We start from the raw sequence: 15,000 nt of genomic DNA on the forward strand, positions 1-15,000 counted from the left end.
AAAAACTACAGCATTTGTGGTAATTATATAAAAAGCAGTTATTTCTCCCCTTTATACTACAGAAAGCTATTACATGAAAAATCTCTGAGGATTGTACTATGACCTGGTGTAAATCAGTGACATATTCAGAAAAGGCAAGCATTTCCACACAATTGCAAATTTTCTGGTTTTGCAATAAAAATAAAATATTTTTTTCCACTTTTGCAATAAAAATATGTATTTTCCACTTTTTCTGCAATAAAATATAAGCCCATATTTGAAATTGTAAGTGAATGGCATGTTTTCAAAAAAGAAACCAAAAACCGCCAAACCATAATTCTCCACTTTCTCTTGACCCTAATTGCCTTTTCAAGACTTTACTGTGATTTCTGTGTTTCTTACATCAAAGATCTCAAAGCCAGCAATGTCCAGGACACCAATGAAGTACTGCCTGGGCTGCTTCGTATCAAGCTGCTGGTTGATGCGAACAACCATCCATAAGAACATCTTCTCATAGACAGCTTTTGCTAGAGCACCCACTGCATTGTTCACCTAGAAGAAAGAAGAACGCAGCAGAAGAAGAGGAGCATCCAGAGTAAGATAGTAGATCAAGCCAGAAGTACCCAGTCACCAGCTGTTTTTTACCTGCTGCACAGTTTGACCCTTGGTCACATACTCATTCCCAACTTTGACTCGGGGGTAGCACAGTGCCTTGAGCAAGTCTGCTGAGTTCAAACCCATCAGGTAGGCAGCCTTGTCAGCAACTATATGCAAAGAGAGAGAGAGAGAGAGAGAGAATGACAGAGAAGTTATCAGTGAACCGTGGATGTTCTCTAAGAGCTAAGTGCAGAGGTGCAAATTCTAAAACTGCAATACTGTGGTAGCCTGAAGGGAAATTTAGAAGCATGATTACCATGGAAACTGAGATTATGTTTTTATAAAAGTGAATTGGAGCATTGTGCCTGGCCACCACCTGCCAACCACTTAACTGTTTCTCTTATTGACAGTTCTATATTTTATTAATACCTTCTGTGCCATCTGGCTCTGCCTGCTCCTCTCGCTGTTTCTGCTTGAACTTCAAGTTCCCATAGTGCATGACAGCCCCTGTCAGCTTGTAGATGGCAGTCTTTTCATCAGCAGTGAAGCCCAGGATGTCAATGGCACTCTGGCAACAGATTCAGTGAATGTAAATGCCATAAAAATTAAACGTATCAAATCAAGTAATAAAATTTCTATGTGTAACTTACATCAGTAGCAATCAACTCCTCTTGGTCATTAATGCTGGGAACAGTGATCTCACCTTGACTCACAAAGTGGTAGTCATATGGGTTGGTGGTAATGAGAAGCATGTCTGAAAGCAGAAAGAAGAAAGACACAGGCTTAGAGTTTTCAACTAGGTAGTAGAGGGAACCGTTGCTCATCAGTCATCCTCAAAAAGATATAATGATCCTTCCTACCAATCAGCTCTGGCTTCTTGTTGGACATGATCTGATAAAATATGTGGTAGCTTCTTTCTGCCTTGAGCTGGAAAGTGACTCTGGACTTCTCCAGCAGATCTACCAATGAAGGCAGAAAGAGTTAGGCACACGACAGTATATGGAAGGAGGAATTTGGGAAGAGATGTGATCATGCCAGGAGATCACTTACAAGTTTCAATGTCAGCAGAAGCCAGTTTGCCTGTGGCTCCGAAGTGGATTCGGATGAATTTGCCCTTGAGTGGAAAAGAAAAAATGTATTTTGAAATTTCACTAAGGCCACAAGCATGTAACCCTACAATCTCCATACAGTCTCTACAGAGTACAGGTTTTCAGCTTAGAAATTCTGTGAATTTGTTGTCCCCCCTCAAACAAACAAACAAAGAAACAAAAACAAACAACCAAAACCAGAACAAAACAAAACATAACACACATACAAGAACAGTGAAACTCAGGGAAAGCTCTATGTTGGCAACAGTAAGATAAAGATCTGAGGCAAGTTATTGTTATTCAGTTGATATCCTGATTGAAGAGGAGCAAGAAAACCACTAAAGCAGACATTTGTTAGCTCATTTATGCCTCAGTTTGAACAGATGGATATAGAGAAAGGCCAGATGCAGTGGATTCAGTTCTTAATCAGATAGGATGCAGTGAAGGTCAATTTTAATGGAATAAGGGTTAAAATGAGTTTTTGGATCTTATAGAACAATGGAAGGCAGCTTTTCTTTTCTGAACCCTGGGCATAGGGAGAACGCAACAGAATGTAAAACTTAAAGCTGCAACTGTGAATTGGTATTGCAATTTCTTAAGAACATTCACAGCTTATCTACTAGAATTTACTAATGGCTTTCTTTTCTTTCTAAATACAACTTTGTATTTATAGTCTATACGACAGATACTAGGAGTGTATATGTATATTTATAAATTCTAAATAATATATACATTTACACATATTTAAATGATCCCTCTTTGTACATATTTGTTTGCTGTGCTACATTTCTACAGTTAAACAGTTAATTAAACAGCTAGATATTTCTTAGTCAAACAAAATATGAGGAAAATATGACTTCAGGGAACACAACTATCCTACTATGTCACTTCAGAAGTGACAGCTTCTGTTCGGATATTCTTGTTCGTCCATAAATGTCAAAATCTCTGATCAAAAACTTACAAAGCGTGAGGAGTTGTCGTTCCTCACAGTCTTGGCATTACCAAAGGCCTCCAACAAGGGGTTGGCGCTGATGATTTGATCCTCGAGTGTCCCCTACAAGATGATAATTGTACGTTTACAGTGTTTAATTCACATGGCAATTATGGTCTGAGTCTTGAGTCTATCTGTCCAAAGAGCTCACCTGCATTTTGCCAGGCTGCTCCTCCTTCTTCTTCTCCCCACTAGCTGCAATTGTTGCGAAGTACTGGATGACACGCTTTGTGTTCACAGTCTTCCCTGCACCAGATTCTCCACTGTCAAACCAGACAGAGAATCAGAGTGTGTGGTCCCTGGGCACAGGGCAGCCTTGCAAGGACCCCATAAAGGAGTGTACTTACGTGATCAGGATTGATTGATTCTCACGGTCTGTGAAAGAGGCAGAAAGAAGTAGACGTAAATAAAGAACAAAGTGAGATTGAAAATTAATGCAATACATGTAAATTATACCCAGAAAAAAAGTATATATATATTTTAACTTCCTTTACTACTAATAGTTTTTTCAGTTTGCAAAATAATGCTTTCCTACAAACACTGAAAATCCTTGAACAGACTTGTGTTTCTTTCTTACTATACTGTTATGATCTTTTTTCTCCTGCATAAAGTAGAATGAATGGTTTCCATTTTTATTTCGTTACTTTGCTACACAGATTGGGTTTACAGCAGAGGTAGAATTTCCAAATAACATATGGAGTTCATACCCTGTTCCCTTTCAATACTTCATTATAGGCATAACTATATTCCTTGCTCTATCTGGTCCATTCTGCTTATTGTTTTTCCTAATGTGCTAACTACCTATGGCATTAAACCTCCTCTCTAGAAATACTGATGTAAAAAGGACTGTTTAAATACGCAATGATTAATGCTATGTCTGAAATAAAATTAAAAAATAACAACAACAACAAAAACTACAACAGCAAAAAACAGATGTGTTAATAGAAATCAGCATATATATCAGGAAAATTCTCTGCTTACATTTAAAACATCTTTTAAGTAGAATAACTTTGAGAACCACTTACCAGTCAGCATGAACTGATAGGCATTGTCAGAGATGGAGAAGATGTGTGGAGGGGCCTCCTGGCGCTTTTTGCCTCGGTAGGCCAACACCACCTCCGGGTTGTACACTGGCAGCCACTTGTAGGGGTTGACGGTGACACAGAAGAGACCCGAGTAGGTCTACGAGGAAGGGAGACAGCACGTTGGCTTCTGCTCAGCCTGGCACAGCAGGCCTTCCAGCTACCCAAAGGAAGACAGCTGCTGGTACTTACATAGATCATCCAGGCTGCATAACGCTCTTTGAGGTTGTACAGCACAGCGGGTTCGTGGAGGTGGGTCATCATGGCCATGTCCTCGATTTTATCATATTTGGGAGGATTCATGGAGAAGATTTGATCTTCCTTCACAGTCAGAGTCTGCCAAGGAAATGAAAGAGCTGTGTATGTCAGCTTACAGCCCAGAGTGGGAATCAAATGGTGTCTTTCAGCCTTGTTTTTCACTCACCTCTCCAGCTTCAGTCTTGACAGTGACCTTCCCTGATTCTTTGCTCTGGATTGTCCCTTTTACAAAGGATTCCTTTGGATGTACCACAAAGACGGATGACTTGGCATCAAAAGGCTTATTCTGAGCTTCAATTCTTTCCTTTTCTGACTTTCGGAGGTAGGGAGCTGCCTCCCCAAAGATGGCCATCTCAGAATCTGAAGACATGGTTGCTCTTTATGGAGGGGCTTGTCGGCAGAGAACTCTATGAAAGAGCAGATATATTGTCCAAATGAGTCAACAATTTTTGTTGTCCTTTGGTTTACTGGAAAACTTACAGAGCATTATAGAAGGGTTTGCCTGAGAAGAATCCCAGGCAGTTCTCTCTTTTTGTTCGATGTACATCAAATCAAGTTACTCAGAGCCTTTTCCAGTGAAGTATTGATTATCTCCAAGGATTGAGATTCCTTAGTCTCTCTGAATCCCCGTTTAATGTTTGACCACCTTGATGGTGACTTTTTTTTCCAATACCTGATCAGAATTTCTACTACTACAACATGTGTTTGTTGCCCCTCATCCCTCCACTCTGCACATTCAAGAAGAGCTTGGTTCTTTTTCCTGGATAACCTCTGTTTATTGAAGAAGACAATAAGAGTCTTTAATTTCATCTCCAGAGTAGACAAACCTCAGTCCTTCAGCTTCTCTTGAAGGACCCTAGAGAACGGCATGACGCTGTATCAGGGCAAGTTCAGATTGGATATTATGAAAAGGTTCTTCACCGAGAGGGTGGTCAGGCACTGGAACTGGCTCCCCAGGGCAGGACAACAATCCAGTAAGTTAAAATACTGCATCACCAATTATTTCCTTGTATGCCAATTGTTTCTGGGAATAATTATACCAAAAATTTATCAGCCTCAGTTCAAGAATTTACAAATCAAGGATGGATATCTAAATGCAGTACTGGGTTCCCAATGAAACATTGCATGTCTAGTAACAGAAAGCACCTGAGTTCCTAGGAACAGACAGGAAAGTTATTTAGATGTCATGTTAGGACTTTTAGTTACCCAAATGAACCAATTAAATGTCATCACACAGTTCCTAGTAGCATGCAGAGCCTCCATTTCACTTTGTTTATTTTCAGAGGAACAGAAGGACATCACTTGTTTGTTTGTTTGTTTGTTTTTTAAGTATGTGAGTTGTTTTTTACATTTTTACAAGGTTTCCTAATATAAGAGTCACATGCAGATTATAACCCTGCAGTATAGGCTGATAGGTATTTCATAGCAATTTCTGACCAATATACACTGTATATCCTGTACAGTAATACACATAGTTTATTGCAAACTTGTAAGATTTTGCAGTCAGCTGTTCTGTCAGCTCCCTTTATCTAGCTGGACTTCTTGCCAGAACAGATCATTTACTTCACTGATCCATAATTAAACATAAGGAATCCCCAAGAAGCATTTCCCAGCATGGCATCAGTGGCTACTGAATTCAAGCACAGACACTTTGGAAGGCTTGCTTGTTATGAGCAGCCTACCCAACCTTAAGCATGCTGTATTTACCATAACAGAGCAGTGGCCAGGAAAACAGGGCATATAGCAATTGCCTACACAATTGTACAGAATTCTGACACCACAAAATATCATTTCTACAGTAATATGCCACCTTTTCGTCTGTCCCTTAAATGTGTGTAAATTAGGCTCTTACCTCTTATGATACAAGAAGATGCCTTTCAGGCTGGTAGATGATCAGTGCTGTAAAGCAGAAATGGAAAATGCAGATCTCTCATTATTTCTGCAAAGGATTTCATAAGTAAGTCACAAATTTAACATACAAATGTGCTTTTTTCACAGACTTTAAATGCTTGCAGACACAGATATTTACACCAGGACTGCAGGGATGAAGTGGGACAAATGGACTGCAGGGACACTGTCCATTTCTGCCAGCAACAGACACTCACTTACCATGAAGTTTTCTCTGAAGACAGGACTGCCCAGATTCAAGGACTCTTTTATAGAGTCTGGTCAGCACATGCTACAGATGCCTCCTCTGTCTTTGGGCAAAGCATTTTTGGCAAACCTTGTTTTTGGCAAAACATTGTCTGGCAAACTGAACAGACTGAAAACTGGGAAGTGATGTTGCTAGATATAATTAGAAATTTTTGGTCTCTCACTAGCTATGTGAATAAATCTCCTATAAATAATATGAGAAGATTCATAGGGACGGAATTTCAGCTAATGCTGACTAGAGAGATGAGAGTAACAGCTATTAGATGTAGCCCATGGATGCTCCATGACTCTCAGCAAAGGAAGCAGGGACAACCATGTACTGGGCAAACAGGGTGATATTTGGGTGCATATGATAACCTTTCTTTTTCAGGCCAGCAGAAGTCTAATAACAGCTGTTCTTTTATAGAGCTCTCCAGAGACAGATCTTGGATATGAGCTGTGTATTTTTGTGTTGGCTGCACTGCTTATCTTAATCAGATTGTTAAATATTACTATGCTTCACTTCTTCCAGTTATAGCATAATACAGCATAGTATATGAGGTAGAATAGCCACTTAGAACCAAACTAAGTGTTCATTAAGCATGATCCCACCTCTGGATATAGATATAAGTATAAACTAACATTCCTTTTTTTATCTTCCGACATCCTGGAAATCTTGAGTTTACTGATTCATGGTAGGACAGATGACTGTGGTCAGGAGATTTTGCTAGATTTTTCTTCCTTTGATTTAATCAGTTCAGGACCAATTTTACTTGCCCTCTAGCAATGGGAGTTTTAGTTTAAATGAGATTCTTGAAAACTATTTTCTTTACTTTAATGGTGCTTATTTCCCTGTCCATCCATTGTTCTTCTGATAATAGAAACAGTCAGTAATCACTCTCCACATAACAAGGCAAATAGTGGTAATCTATCTAATCTTTCTTTGTATGAAAATCATTATTTACTTAGCATTGGCTTTGTCATTTTCCCCTATAATTTCCCAGTTCCATCTTCTCTCTCCTGAGATTTGATGATATGCAGTGTTAATATTGAACCTCCACATATCTGATCGCTAACCATCACTATATAAGATGGAGTTGCTTTTCCTACATACATAACTTTGAACTTACCAACATTTTCTTGCCCAGTGTAAGTATCATGACATTCTTCGCGGTGAGGCGCCAACTGAGAACTTATGGGTAAGGATTAAAGAGAAGATAGGTAAGGGTGATATTGTAGCGTGTGTCTGCTATAGGCCACCTGACCAGGAAGAACAAGAGGATGAGAGCCTCTACAGGCAGTTAGGAGCAGCTCGGTGTTTGCAGGCCCTGGTCCTCATGAGGGTCCAATGCTCCAGCTCTCTGTGACAAGGCCTCTTTGCCAGGTGCTGGCCCGGAGGGGGACCTACCTTCATCACTGCTGTGTGCCAGCTGGTGGTGTCAGGATGTGGAAGCTGTTCTGGGTCAGCCCAAAGACGGACTCAGAGCAGCATCTCTCTGGCAGTGGCCAGAGTCATTTGAAAAATCCTTTCCTTCTGTCTCTGGCCACATGCTAATTTCACTTGATGGACTTCTTGTGCAGGTGAGGAGGTAGAATCACAGAATCATAGAATGGTTTGGGTTGGAAGGGATCTTAAAGACCATCTAGTTCCAATCTCCTGCCATGGGCACGGACAGCTCCCATGTGACCACGTTGGTCAAAGCCCTCCCTATCCAGCCTGACATGGAACACCTCCAGGGATAGGGCATCCACAGGTTGCTTCTCTGGGCAACCTGTTCCAGTGCCTCAGCACCCTCACAGTAAATAATTTCTTCCTAATAGCTAATCTAAATCAATCCTCTTTTAGGTTAAAGCCATTCCCCGTTGTCCTGTCACTACACTCCCTGACAAAATAATTTCTTCCTAATAGCTAATCTAAATCAATCCTCTTTTAGGTTAAAGCCATTCCCCGTTGTCCTGTCACTACACTCCCTGACAAAGAGTCCCTCCCTAGCTTTCCTGTAGCCCCCTTTAGGTACTGGAAGGGCACTGTAAGGTCTCCCCAGAGCCTTCTCTTCTCCAGACTGAAAAACCCCAGATCTCTCAGCCTGTCTTCATAGGAGATGTGATCCAGCCCTCTCATCCTCCTCACGGCCCTCCTCTGGACTCATTCTAATATGTCCGTGTCCAGCCGGTGCTGGGGCCCCCAGAGCTGAACGCAGTGCTCCAGGTGGCGTCTTATGAGAGCAGAGCCGAGGGGGAGAATCACCTCCACCGACCACACTTCTTTTCATGCAGCCCAGGATGTGGTTGGTTTTCTGGGCTGCAAGCACACTTTGCTGGCTCACGTTGAGGTTCTCATCCACCAACACCCCCAAGTCCTTCTCCTCAGCGCTGCTGTCAATCCATTCTCTGTCCAGCCTGTGTTTGTGCTTGGGATTGCCCCAGCTCAGATGCAGGACCTTGCACTTGGCCTGGTTGAACCTCATGAGGTTCACACAGGCCCACCTCTCAAGCCTGTCAAGGTTCCATCTGGGATGCCATCCTCCAGCATGTTGACTGCACCACAGTCGGAAATGTCCCCCTTGTCTGGTCTGCTTGCAATTCACCTGAACAGAGGTCTCCCATGTAGCATGAGTGTTCTTTATGGAACCAGGATCATCATGTGTTGGGCACACCATGGGTGGGTACCCCTGAGAAATGTCTGCAGCAGCTTCTCAATCCACTCAGTCATCAACATCAAAGGTTGTAACAGGCACTAACTCAGCAAAGTTGCCAGGGAGTTTCCTGAGTTTTACCGTGGAAGATTTCACTTAGCTACCTGCCTTCCTTCGACCTTTCTGTTCCCCACAAAATGCTGCATCAATGCTAGAGAAAACAGCATGTGTTCATTGGTCACAGAAGTGTTGCAGAAGAGGGAATTTTGTTGTCAGTAAATTGACAACGTACTGCAGAGGCTGGAGAAGACCTGTCTGGTGACAGTGGACTGTATTTAGCTCAGGGCAAGGTGCTGGGCTTCCATCAGTTCACTCTTGCCAGAGCAGCAGTTCCCTCGTGTCCTCATCTGAGGTGCCCATGTGGTGGTCCTGACAGAGGCAGTCCTGCAGCAAAGGGCTTGTTAACATGCCCAGGAAACAATCCACACATTGAAAGGCTGATTGGATTGTTTGGGAACAGCCTGTAAACAGTGGATTATCTGCATAACAAGGAAATTTGGCACCTAAAGAGTTTGTCTTCCACATTATGCAAAGCATTCGGGCTGCTTCCAGCACAAGCCAGCCGCTCAGTGTGGTAGGTGTGAGGCATGCACAGAGCTGGTAGTTGAGCCAGAACAGGGTGCAGACTAGATGCTGACACTAACACGGCTTTGTCGTCTTAGAAGGGAGAAGGGAAGGGAAGAGGTTGGCCCCTAAGACTACCTCTGCTTACAGGAGAAAATGCTGGAAAGCTGTTTCTTGTATTGTGACTGTCAAATTGCAGGTGACAAGAAAGAGCCCTTTCTAGGCTATATGCAGTTTTGTAAGGGAGTGCATGTGTGCGTGAGAGCATGTGTGTCTGTGTGGGCAATACACAGGGGTGCCTGCACATGCCCATGAGTTACATGGCAGAGAAGTCATGTGCATACTATGTACAATAAATGTCTTTCACTATGTACAATATGTCTTTCACCGTATGCACAGAAGGGAGGCAATACACCACACCCAGAGGCCATTGCTCAAGAGCCACAGTAGTAGTGTGATTGATGGTGAATCATGTGCTCCTGTGCCTAAGATGTGCTCTCTTGGTCATGGTACAAAGATGATGTAGATGTTGCTATTGAGTACCCGCACTGAGGAGTCAATACGCTTGCAGGAAGGTCTCCTAGGTGCATAGCTTTGTTCTAGGCTGTCATCCCACTGTGTCACCCAGAGACAATGCAGTTTAGCACTGTGAACCCACACATGAACTGCTGTTTTATGTGTGCCATATAGCACAGGAAGATTTTTGTTTTATTTCCTCTTGTCATTTTGTTACTGACAAGTTTACTTGCTGTTGGTTACTTACATGACACAATTCATTTCTCTTCCCCTTCTCCACGCAAGTGTTGGAAATGTGGGTTGTCTATACAGATGTCTGTCAAATTCTGTCTCAATCACCTCTTTTTGTATTTGAAGAGGCTTAGACTGTCTGAGTATGTCCATGTATGTCTTTGTATGGGAGCAATTTTCTATCTGTGATATTACTCAAGACGCTTCTCTGCACCTTTTTGATATCTGGTTATCAAAATCTAATTCAATATTCAAGCACTGAACACATGGAATGTATTATGACAGAATAGTATCTTTGGATTTGTTATCAGTCTCTTTTACAAAAAGCGCAATTTTTCTACTTGTGTTGCTAACCTGCCTTTGGGCTGACAATTTCAGAGAACTGTTACTATCAACATATTTTCTATGAGTAAAATGTTTATTGGAGAAGTACAGTGTTGATTATTTTTTATCTGTTAAATACCACTAATCTAAATTTCAGCTGACTTAGATAATCTTCCACTTACTGTGTCATGACATCCTCTGCAATTTTAGCATCACAAGTAGATCTTGCCGTGATTTTATCTTTTGTTTTAATCTATTTTTCCATTTATGTATATGTTGAACTGTACAGGTTATAATTTATATACCTATGAGACTCTGCTGGTGGCTTCCTTCCATTGGTCAGCTAAGTACCTTTTTCCATGTTTCATGTCCTGTCTTTTTATCGACAAGGTAAGGGTTTTTTTTGTGGGTTTTTTTTTTCATTTTTGTTGCAATTTTTGCTAATGTAATGTGGGAGCATACACATACTTTTCAAAATCTCATCACAGTGTATTGCCTGATCATTTTTACCTATGTCCCTGTTGATTCTCTTGAAGTCAACCGTACTGTGAAACGTGACTTTCAAATTGAGTTCTGTTCTTATTATGGTGTCTACTGATGTGTCTTATGTGGATGACAGACTGATCTTTTTCCCGCTCTATTCTGCGCTGGTGCGGCCTCACCTTGAGTACTGTGTGCAGTTCTGGGCACCACAGTACAAAAAGGATGTAAAACTGTTGGAGAGTGTCCAGAGGAGGGTGGCGAAAATGGTGAAGGGCCTAGAGGGGAAGACTTATGAGGAGCGGCTGAGGTCACTTGACCTGTTCAGCCTGGAAAAGAGGAGGCTGAGGGAAGACCTCATCATGGTCTACAACTTCCTCACGAGGAGGAGTGGAGGGGCAGGCATCAATCTATTCTCCATAATCACCAGTGATAGGACCTGTGGGAATGGTGTCAAGCTGAGGCAGGGGAGGTTTAGGCTACACATCAGGAAGAGGTTCTTCACCGAGAGCATGGTCGCACACTGGAACAGGCTCCCCAGGGAAGTAGTCACTGCACCAAGCCTGTCTGAATTTAAGAAGCTTTTGGACTGTGCACTTAGTCATATGGTCTAAAATTTTGGGTAGACCTGTGCAGTGCCAGGAATTGGACTTAATGATCCTTGTGGGTCCCTTCCAACTCGGGATATTCTATGATTCTATTTCTCCACAATCAGGAAAGTTTTAAAAGTCTAATATCACAGGTGCAACATTTTATTCCCTTGGCACTAAGCATGACTTAAAGAGCATTTCTACAACCATTAAATTTGAGTTTTAAAAAATAGTCCTTTATATTTTAAAAATATAAAATTTGCTGCAGCAGATGAATTACTGTTCAATATATTATTTACTACCACAACATGAAGTATATAGTAAATACCTTAGACTGACAGGGTTTCTCAGATTTTTTCTCTATTAATAGATGTCCTTTCTGGAAACTTCTTCCCTTCTGAAGTAAAAAAACACACAAACAATTAAATTAGGTTTTCTGCAACAACCTTTTTTTCCTTTAGTGCTCAGAAAATGTTTATTCTAGACATATGTTGAGACCAAACCATTTGGATCATCTTTTAGAACCTTTACTCAAATTGGAACAAGTTAATCCCAGTGATGCCAATTAATAGGATCACTCTCCAATAGTAAGTTATGTCACTTGCAAAGAAAGTGCTGTAAGTGTTTGGTAAGTGACAAAGAAATTGTCAGAAGTGTTGTGGCAAACACTATAGCACATGTGCAGACATATCCACTATGTAATAATCTACATTAAAAAGCTCACAGAGAACATAGACAAACATAGCAACACTCCCGTTTTAAGTTATTTTTTTTACTTCTTGTTTATATGATACACCACTTTATTCAAAAATATTCCCCTTCAGATTTACAGCTTACAAGTGTTTTTGTCCACAATGCTTTTGATATGAGCAGGGTATGCTGGAGGGATCAGGACCTCCTGTGGACCTCTGATGAACCAGCTGACAGGGAATACCCAAATTCTGCTGTAACAGCATTTCTGCTGCCCTCTGCGTAAAACGAGAGCTCCTGGGAACGTTAACACAAGCCAAAAAGAAATGACAGTGCACTAATTTTCTAGAGCAAAACTTTTCTTCCCTACAATTCTGCTAAGATGCAACTGAGCACTGGACCACAGAAAGGTCCAGGTAAAGACATTCTTTCTGTATAGAAACTAATAAGCATTAGGACAGAATAAGTTTAACTGTGTGAATCTTTTTGTTTTTCTTGCAGGCTATGTGCCATACTTTGGCTGGCACGATGTGTTATCTGGTTCGGAAATCTGCTTTATAGATCTGATCTGGCATTCTTAACAGAGAATACTATGCTGATGCAGAAGAAAAAGTGGGAAACGTGAACTGAACTCTGTAAGAAATTCGCTAATTAACATAACTAATGAGACACTTGAACACATTGTCTGGGATGAAAAGCAGTTCAGAATGTTTGTTCAATGGGCTATAACAGATGCTTGTTAAAATCTGTGGAGCTAGACCATAAGCCCCAAGACACCGCTGTACATGAAGTTTCTTTTTTTGGTTTATTTGATTTTTTTTTCAATGTATTATTATTATTTATTTCTTTATATTTATTTCTGTATTTGTGTGGTATGAGCAGCTAGCTTTTCCTCCCCTCAAATTCTGTCCTATTCTTAGCATTTGGTATACCTGTGATCTAGCTTCAATTCAAAGAAATCAAAGTGGTTAGTTCTCCTGTGATGAAATGTTGGAAGGGCCATTTTTGTAAAGTTTATGACATCCTTTTTCAGTGTGGATTCTGAGCAGCTACCTGAAAAGCTACGGTGACAGATAATCTGCAGTTAAGGGGAAGGAGGCAATTCATTGAGCATTGGATAGGAAAGTAAAAATCATGACTTGGAATATCAGGATAAGCAATTCTTGATAGTGCATCAGAGTTAGCTCATTATTTAAACTCCTCCTACCACCACCTCAAACCTGAAAGGATGACATCTAAGAAGTGTTTTAGGTAGGATGAGAGTGACAAAAAGGATACTTTTCCACCATGCATTGGAGATCCAGTTACACAGAAGTTGATAGGGTAGAAAGATTGAGAAGGCAATGTACAGAAGATGCTGTCTTGGAAATGTCTGAGATGTTGAAGAGTAAAACAAAAGAAGACAGAAATCAGTGTCCATTCAACATCAGAAATAGCAAACAACCAGCTTTTAAGAAGAAAGTAAAAAAGATTATAAGGTATGATTCATCTACAGGGTTATAATGAATGGCTCAATGTCCAAATGGAAACCAGTAGCAAATTGCATTCTATACTGGGGTTGATATTATTCAACATCTTTATTAATGATATAGATGATAGACTGAAGTGTACCCTCAGCAAGTTTGCAGATGACACCAAACTGCATGGTGTAGTTAATACACCAGAGGGAAGGCATTTTTCCAGCATGTCCAGGTCCCATCCAGAGGGACCTGAACAAGAAGGAAAAATGGGTCCAGGTGAACCTCATGGAGTACAGCAAGGACAAGTACAAGGTCCTCCACCTGAGTCACAGTAATCCCTGATATCATTACAGTTTGGATGCCAATTTGCTTGATGGCAGCCCTATAGAGAAGGACTCGGGGTTACTGGTGGATGAAAAACTAGGCATGAGCCATCCGTGTGTACTTGCAGCCCAGAAAGCCAACCGTGTCCTGGGCTACTTAAACAGAAGTGTTGCTGGCAAGTCAAGGGAGGTGATTCTTCCCCCTCTGCTTCACCTTCATGAGACCCCACCTGAAGTACAGTGTCCAGCTCTGGGGTCCTCAGCATAAGAAACACATTGACTTATTACAGCAAGTCCAGAGGAGTGTCACAAAAACTATGCACGGGCTGGAGCACCTCACCTATGAAGAGAGGCTGAGAGAGCTAGGTTTGTCTAGATTACTGAAGAGAAGGGTCTGCGGAGATCTTATCACAGCCTTTCAATACTCAGAGGAAGCCTACATGAAAGGTGGTGAAAAACCTTTTACCAAAGCCTGTAGTGATAGGTCAAGGAGTTTCAAACTGAAAGAGGCTACATTTAGACTAGTGATCAGAAAGATATTTTTTACGACAAGGCTAGGCACAAGTGGGTAGACACTGGAACATGTTCCCAAAAGACATTGTGGATACCCCACGCTTATGAGGTTTAAAGCCAGGTTGAATGGGCAACCTGATCTAGTACAAGGTGTTCCCACTCCTGGCAAGGGGGTTGGACTAGATGATCTCTAAATATCCTTTTCAGCCCCCAAAATTCTATGATTCTATGAATCTATGATGCTATATTTCTATTATTCTATTATTCTACAGTAGAAGCTTAGAGATGTATGCATGGAAGTATTTTAGCTTCATTTTCAAGCCTGACTCTTGATGGTGTAAATGGAAATTTTGCAGACATTGAGTCTTATATATCAAGCTTCTGTATGAAAACAAATCTCAAAAATGGGAATGCTTTTTTTGTTGCCCCACCCATGGCATTGCAATTGTTAACTGGGTTAGAGTATAGTTGCCCTGCAGGATTTA

The 15,000-nt window shown here is 41.2% G+C and overlaps 1 protein-coding gene across 1 annotated transcript in view; it reads right to left on the reverse strand.

Annotated features, from left to right (window-relative positions):
* Positions 1–5,895, reverse strand: part of LOC310884245 (myosin heavy chain, skeletal muscle, adult-like) — a 21,016-nt gene extending 15,121 nt beyond the window's left edge. The window contains exons 1-13 of the mRNA XM_083805743.1: positions 5,848–5,895; positions 4,162–4,402; positions 3,930–4,073; positions 3,681–3,837; positions 3,003–3,030; positions 2,807–2,918; positions 2,626–2,718; positions 1,627–1,690; positions 1,437–1,535; positions 1,227–1,330; positions 1,006–1,144; positions 625–743; positions 382–531 (exon numbers count right to left, since the gene is read on the reverse strand). Of these exons, the coding sequence (XP_083661869.1) occupies positions 382–531; positions 625–743; positions 1,006–1,144; positions 1,227–1,330; positions 1,437–1,535; positions 1,627–1,690; positions 2,626–2,718; positions 2,807–2,918; positions 3,003–3,030; positions 3,681–3,837; positions 3,930–4,073; positions 4,162–4,365 (1,413 nt within the window). The 5' untranslated portion in view covers positions 4,366–4,402; positions 5,848–5,895. The remainder of the gene's footprint in view (positions 1–381; positions 532–624; positions 744–1,005; positions 1,145–1,226; positions 1,331–1,436; positions 1,536–1,626; positions 1,691–2,625; positions 2,719–2,806; positions 2,919–3,002; positions 3,031–3,680; positions 3,838–3,929; positions 4,074–4,161; positions 4,403–5,847) is intronic.
* Positions 5,896–15,000: the final 9,105 nt, after the last annotated feature.

Source organism: Anser anser (assembly GCF_964211835.1).
Source record: "Anser anser genome assembly, chromosome: 19".
In the NCBI taxonomy this organism is placed as follows: Eukaryota; Metazoa; Chordata; class Aves; order Anseriformes; family Anatidae; genus Anser; species Anser anser.